This window comes from Tigriopus californicus, chromosome 11 (genome assembly GCF_007210705.1).
Source record: "Tigriopus californicus strain San Diego chromosome 11, Tcal_SD_v2.1, whole genome shotgun sequence".
NCBI classification, from domain to species: domain Eukaryota; kingdom Metazoa; phylum Arthropoda; class Copepoda; order Harpacticoida; family Harpacticidae; genus Tigriopus; species Tigriopus californicus.
In genome coordinates this window covers 4,118,348-4,125,149 of record NC_081450.1, presented here as the reverse complement: position 1 = coordinate 4,125,149, position 6,802 = coordinate 4,118,348, and the positions used below count along the sequence as shown (strand labels likewise).

Genomic DNA, 6,802 nt, shown 5'->3' with positions numbered 1-6,802 from the left:
TCTTTGGACCTGCTCGAGCTTTTGCAAACCTGCTGAACTCATTGGAGCCCAAATGGGTGAAGGATATTCAAGATGTGGTTGAACAATCAACTTGTACAGAGTTAGCATCTTGATGCTGTCTCTGGACTTAAACGTGCAATACATGCAACCACACATTTGAAAAGCTTTACCCACCTTCAACTGGATATGCTCTTCAAACTTTCCATTATTTTGGAGGACTACACCTAAATCTTTCATATACGAGACCTGCACAATATCTTCACCTCCATTATCTACAAGTGGAGTATTCAAAGGAGTTGACCCAAACGTCATTGAGTGGAATTTCATTCCGTTCAGGGCCATATTACTCTCAGTTACCCAAGAGTAGATTCAATCAAAGTCCTTTGCAAAGCTACTGACATCTTGGCCATTCCTACCAGAAACTAACTTTGTATTGTCAGCATAAGAAGAGAGACTGGCAGTAATAATAAGCTTTTGAAATGGGGCAACAAATATTATAAAAAAGAGGGGCCCTAAGATGGAGCCCTGGGGAACACCTGACTTGACATCAAGTCTGCCACTAAGGGATCCCTTGACCTTAGCAATTTGGTTCTTATCATGAATAAAGCTTTTTATCCAATTGAGAACCTTGCCTTGGATCCCAATGTCATGCAGTCTATTCAACAAAACAAAAAGCCATAATATATTGTATCTAAGGCCTTGGCAAAATCAAGAGAGACAACATCAACTGACTCATGTCTTTCTGGTCCCTCAATGACCTGCTCTAAATGCTCAATCAGTTGGGTAACCGTGCTAAAATTTGCTCAGAACTCGGGCTGGCTAGGAGGAAGGACTCCATTGACCTCAAGATGTCAACAAGTTTGGACTTCATGATCATCTCAAACACCTTTGCCATGTTCAAAGTGAGAGAAATCGGCCTATGATTACTGGGGCGTGACTTATCTCCCCCTTTAAAAATTGGAACAACGTGAGCTAACTTTAGTGTAGATGGAAACTTGCCCTGATCCAAGATGCAAGGTATCAAGTACAAGAAAACAGCAGCAAGAACCAGTGAGCATCTCATCAGAAACTGAGATGTCACACCATCAGGACCAGGAGAGCTTGAAAGCCTCAAGTCCCTGATGGCCTCTAAAGCATCTTGATCTGTGACTGCAAGATCATCTAAACGCTCAACATGACTGACCTTGCCAATCTCAACAAACTCATCAATAGAGCAATGACTAAACTCTTTGGAATTGAAAATGCCCAAGAGAACTGGTCTCCAAGTATGATGGCCATAGACTCTACATTGTCTATGGCTTCCCCATTGACCTCAAAAGGCCCAACAGAGTGTTTCATTTTACTCTTAGAGTTTGCATAAGAGAAAAAAGCCTTTGGATTCAACCTGACCTCCTGAACTACCTTACTCTTAGTTTTTAACTGGTCATATTTGATGGAGGTCTTAATCTTACCCTGAACTGAGATGTTGATTTTGAAATGGGAATATACCCATCAGGACTAATCTCCCCCTCTACAACGCTAGCCCGAAAGTTGAAGTCCCCTACAAAGAAAACTCTCGAGCAAACTGCCTTATCTAACTCATTTCCAATGATTGGAGAGCTGACCTAAAGGAGCTTACTGAACAAGAAGGGGGTCTATACATTGTTACAATAGACAGATCAAGCCCTTGGATATGTCAAACTAAGACCTCTACTTCTCCATTCAATATTTGTACATGACTAATGTGCAAATCATTCCTAACTTATAGGCATACACCCCTATGTGGGAATAAAGGATTATCAGGGCGTATCCTATCACAATGAACTAAGTTGAAACCAACTTTGGTTATTTCTTCATCTAAGACCCTTAGCTGAAGTTAGGTTTCTGTTTTAGAGATGAATGAAATCTCTCCCTCAGTGGCTAGTTCTTCTAAGATCTTAACTTTTGTGCTGCCTTGTTTAGGAATCAGACAATGCATGTTCAAATATAGCCCCTTTAAAGGCCTCTCTTTTGACGGACCAAGTTCACAAGATCTTGGACCATCCTCTCCAACCGTAAAAAATCCCTCTTATCAACAAAGCTACGTTCTACTGGAGGCAAATCATGAGGTAATGGGAATGGTTGGGTTTGGCAAATGGGATGGGCAGCTAAATTTGAATAAGAACAAATTTTGAGAATAGGATCAGGGCAAGGAATGTTAGGGAGGAGAGTGTTTAAAGGAATAGGGGTGAATTGGGTACTTGAAGGATGAGGAGGGAATTGGGAGAGAGGGATTTTTGCGTAGGAGGAGAGGGAGGGAGGAAGTTAATTGGGTTAAGGAAGGGGGATGGGTGGGATTAGGTTTAGGAATAGGGTCAGCTCGAAAACTATGAAACTGAGTTAACCTTTTTGTTGGCGTTCTTTACGTCCCTTCTACCAGGACAGAGGTACACCATCCCTTAAAGCACGTCTTAAGTCTCATGGACTGACAGCACATGTATGGGTGGAAAAAAGGACAATCTACCTTTGAACATCCCTTCTTCCTATTGTACTTCTCAAGGCCGAACTTTAGAAGTTTTTGACACCAATTAGGGTGATCAAACTGACAGTCTTTTTCTTCTTCAGGACAAAGCTGCCTCCGGTAAACAGGATGAATTGTTTTCTCTCTAGCTGTCTTTTCGTGCTCTTTTTCAAGAGGAGATGCTACTTCAACCTCTACATTGGTCAGTTAATACTTACTGTCAACCATTATCAATCACAGACTCAAACTTTTTATTTTATGTAAATAATTGAGTAAGCTGAACCGTGATTTCATTATGTTGCAAAAGGTTTCCCGGGATGAAGTCAAGAATCTTGAAATGCTGAATCTGTTAAATGCACCTTTCCACATGAATACAAGCAGATGAGCACTTGCAGGCAGAAATTGATATCAGAAAATTTGAATTAAATGGTGGGAATGATAAAAAACCCAACTATAATGAGATATCACACCCAATATTGCTAGAATTGTGTCATGTGTGGACTACTCAAATATCGAATTAATGATAACAGAAGGGGTTTGATAATGGACTAATAATTTAGAACCATGCTAAGAAAAAAGTTTTTTAAACACACTCAACTTTCAAGAATGTTTCATATTCCAGCAGAACGCATAAAAAATGAATGGTAACGTGTACAAGATTTGACAGGCAGTTTGGGGAGGGAGAACTAAGACAAACATCACAGTCAACTCGCACAATCCGCCCAGTTAGTATTCAATAATCAAGTGATTTCGAGTGATTCAGGAAGGCCTTCATGAACAACTGACGTTATTCCATGGAGTAAAATCAAAGACAACATGCCCAGTCATGCCCAAAATAGCATTGTGGTATTGATCCAATCTGATAGTGCATTCACCGAAGTACATGAAAATATTCATTTCGTTGGGTTTTGTAGCACAGCTCACTCAAAATCACTCGATTATTGAAAATTAAATGGGCGGATTGTGTGAGTTGACTGTGATGTTTGTCTTAGTTTTCCCTCCCCAAAATGCCCAAAATTTGGGTGCTGGACCACATTTTTCCTTGAATTTCCTTCACTTGACATGCCCTTTAGTGTAGAAACTGGCAAAACACCAAATGATAGTGCTAGAAATGATCAAAGAAGTAAAGCTCTTGTTGACATCAAAAATCAACTATTGGTGTGAAAAGCAATGCCTTTTTTGGTTTGACACATCACAACATATCCTAAGATGATGCTTGGGCGCAAAAAGGTACAAAAACCAAACAAACTATTTGCATAGTCAAAGCATTGTGAAATCTTGTCCAACATTTTTACATTTTCTTAGCATTATTTCCCAAATAAAATGCCCAAAAGGAAGAAAAGCAAAAATCAAATCTCACAAGGGAAGTAAACTTGGTGGTGTGAACTATGTTCTCTCATTGGATCCATTTGCCATTCCATGAAATTGGTACCCTATAGCCACAAAGTGATTTCCATTGAAATGCTCACTTTTCATTAGGCAAGCGAAAAGGTTTATTCCAGTTGCCTCTTAATTTAAAGAGGACAAAATCCCGCAACAAACCTGATTGTGTTGAAGTATGTAAGGAATCAAACTAAATACAAAGTTGATCTGAATCAGGTTTTGAGCTGTTTTGTAATGTAATAATTTGTTTTCTAGCCCAAAAATTGTGAGGTTACTCAGTGTGTCAGTCAAAAAAAAAAACCTAGAGGTTTAACTCTTTGTCCAACTCCCCTGTATGATTTGTCTGCTTTTCATTTGTTTATTTGAAATTATTTGCTTGTTTTTTTTTGTTTGAATCCATTTGAAATTTGGCTTTCCTTGTTTGTTTCCATCAGCAAATTAATCAGAATTTGGACATGATTCAGATTTGTACCATAGGTGTCTCCTAGGTATATTAACTGCAAATGAAACTTTTTGATCCCTAGCGACAGCTGAGACGAAAGCATACGCTAGCAGCGCCCTCGATCGATCTCTTTATGTAGTTTTCTATGCATTTGCCGTCCACAAATTTCTTGACTGTTATTCGCTTCAATATTACCACACATTGGTTTCAGTCACACTGAATCCGTTGCTTGACTCAAGTTAGTGTATCTCGCTGATCTTTAATGTGGAACACGTGAGTGACGTCATTGAGGGCAATTCCAAAGTTTTCCAGCCAATTTTCAAAACGTGTGTTGTTTTTAGTGTGTGAGGTCGACGATTTCACAATGAGAACTAATGATCCAGCGCCATCCAAACCGGTCAATGACAAGGCCCCGGCGCATGATGCGGTTAATCCCGTGAATCACCACCAGTACCCAAGACCCATGATGGCCAAACCTCCAGGCTCCTTGTAAGTGACACAATCGAGAAGCGAGCTTTTAAGTCATTCTCCAATCAAGGCCAACAGACTTGTGATGTAATGGTTATTGAAATTGTAAAACCAAAAGGCAAATTACATGATTGATTAATGGCATCCATTGGCTATTACATATTTTTACCGTACTTTGTTAGATCCCATGATATGCATGATTTTAGAGGATATGCATTATTGCTTATTCAATTTTGAGGGAACGCTTTCGTTAATGGTAGTCATAAAAAGGAACTGCCGTGAGAAATTGAATTGCATTTCAAAAGTCTCGAGTAAAACCATTTGAAATTCGATTGCCGATTGAGAGCATTTCAAAAGTACTTGACTGAGTCTGAAGCCAATTCTTCGTTTCAGCCCCATGTACGGCGGTCCTCCCCAAATGTACCACCACTCCAGGTTCCAGACCCCTCACGGCGTACCCTGGGGTCATATTCAGGGACCTTGGGGCCGTTGGAGTGGTCATCCCTGGGCTCAGCCGCCATTTCCGTGGCCCCGACCAGTCATGGCCCCACCTGCCGGCAGCAACCCCGAGGCTCAGCCCAAAGCCAAAGAGGTGTGGACCAATGACCCTAAAGATGAAGGATTTTGGCGTTCCGTGGCCCATACTTTTGTGGGCGGGGATCATCCTCGAGCCATGCCTCAAACAGTGACCACTTCGACTCAATCTCAAGCGTCTGAGGTGGTTCTGATGAGGCGAGGAGCATATGCCATTCCCAGCGGTATCACTCCCAACGGATCCATGATTCATGCTCCTGATGGAACAATCTTGAGGATGATGCCCAATTCCAACACGGTAGTGGTTCAGGGACGACATCAAAGTGTTCAAACCGAGCTCAATATTCCTCCGGACAGCCGGTGCATTCTTATCCCTGAAACAACCGAAAAAATGCCAATGTACATGACATGGGAAGACAATGAGCACGAGTAAGAAAAATGTTGTTCTCTGCCGTTGACATGTAGAAATTGGCATTCTAGGTAAAACATTTATTCAAAATCGGCCTTGTTGACCAAAAGAGGTGATATTTTGAATCTGCCTCAATTTGAAAGAGGGAGACCTGACTGTTCATACAGCACGCTTTTATTCATTTTTTCAAAGTATCAAAATTTCGATTCGCCGTTTTCTGCCTTATGCAGGCAATTTTCACTGACCTCTACCAAACATGCCTATCTATATATATTATAGTATAAAGGGCCAGGGAAAATGTACAACCTCTGGCCAGAAAGCAAAACATGCAAGGCATGGCAAGACTGATGATTATTAATTGTCATCAAAATCTTCTCATCTTTTTCTGCGTCCGAAATCGTAGATATTAAGTTATTTTAGGCTTAAAAACACGCTATGATGTTGCTATACGCATGAATACCTGCTACAGGCTGATACTAAATTAACTGTTAAGCGCTATATTTTTGAGCCTTTGACATAATATAGGGTTTGATTGCTTTTAGGGAGGAGCAAGAAATGATCTTGTCAACGAATGCATCCGAAGGAAACGAATCGACGGATAGTGATCTAGACACGCCTCAATCGTCGAAAAAGCTCGCTCTGTCCCCTTCGGAAATTGTAAAGGCTACTCTTCCTCAAGCCAAGAGTGTCAAAGTTGTGCTGGACAACCAACGACCTAAAGATCAAAAAACTCCAATCAATGGAATCTCGATTTTGAAACATCCTATCACGACATCAATCGCGAACAAGGATGATGATTTTAAGGTCACAATCAAAGCCATAAAAATTGATCACGTGGCGTGCAGTGCGGCAAAAAAGGTTCCAGAAGGCAAACCCACGGGTGTCACGGAACAAGGGATCCCTATCATTGATCAGAATCTCAATATTCAATCAAACCCAATCAAAGTAATCAAAGTGGCTTCCGATGAGGGCTCAAATCCACAAGAATAATGATTCCATCTATCAACTATGTAAGATGTAAGTGCTAATTGTTGTTGGAAAGGAAGCACTGTTGGATTGGTAAAGTTGGTTTTTTGTCGATTTATGC

General features: G+C 40.7%; 1 protein-coding gene across 2 annotated transcripts; it reads left to right on the top strand.

The window, feature by feature from the left end:
- The first annotated feature begins 4,437 nt into the window (after positions 1-4,437).
- On the top strand, positions 4,438-6,795 carry LOC131889989 (uncharacterized). Of its 2 annotated transcripts, XM_059239231.1 has the most exons (4): positions 4,438-4,577; positions 4,646-4,793; positions 5,166-5,735; positions 6,258-6,795. In XM_059239231.1, exons 2-4 carry the CDS (start codon positions 4,669-4,671, stop codon positions 6,703-6,705), a joined length of 1,143 nt encoding a protein of 380 aa, XP_059095214.1. In that variant the 5' UTR covers positions 4,438-4,577; positions 4,646-4,668; the 3' UTR covers positions 6,706-6,795. The 2 variants fall into 2 exon arrangements, with proteins under 2 accessions (XP_059095214.1, XP_059095213.1); XM_059239230.1 differs by having other exon boundaries at positions 4,531-4,793.
- The last annotated feature ends 7 nt before the right edge of the window (positions 6,796-6,802 follow it).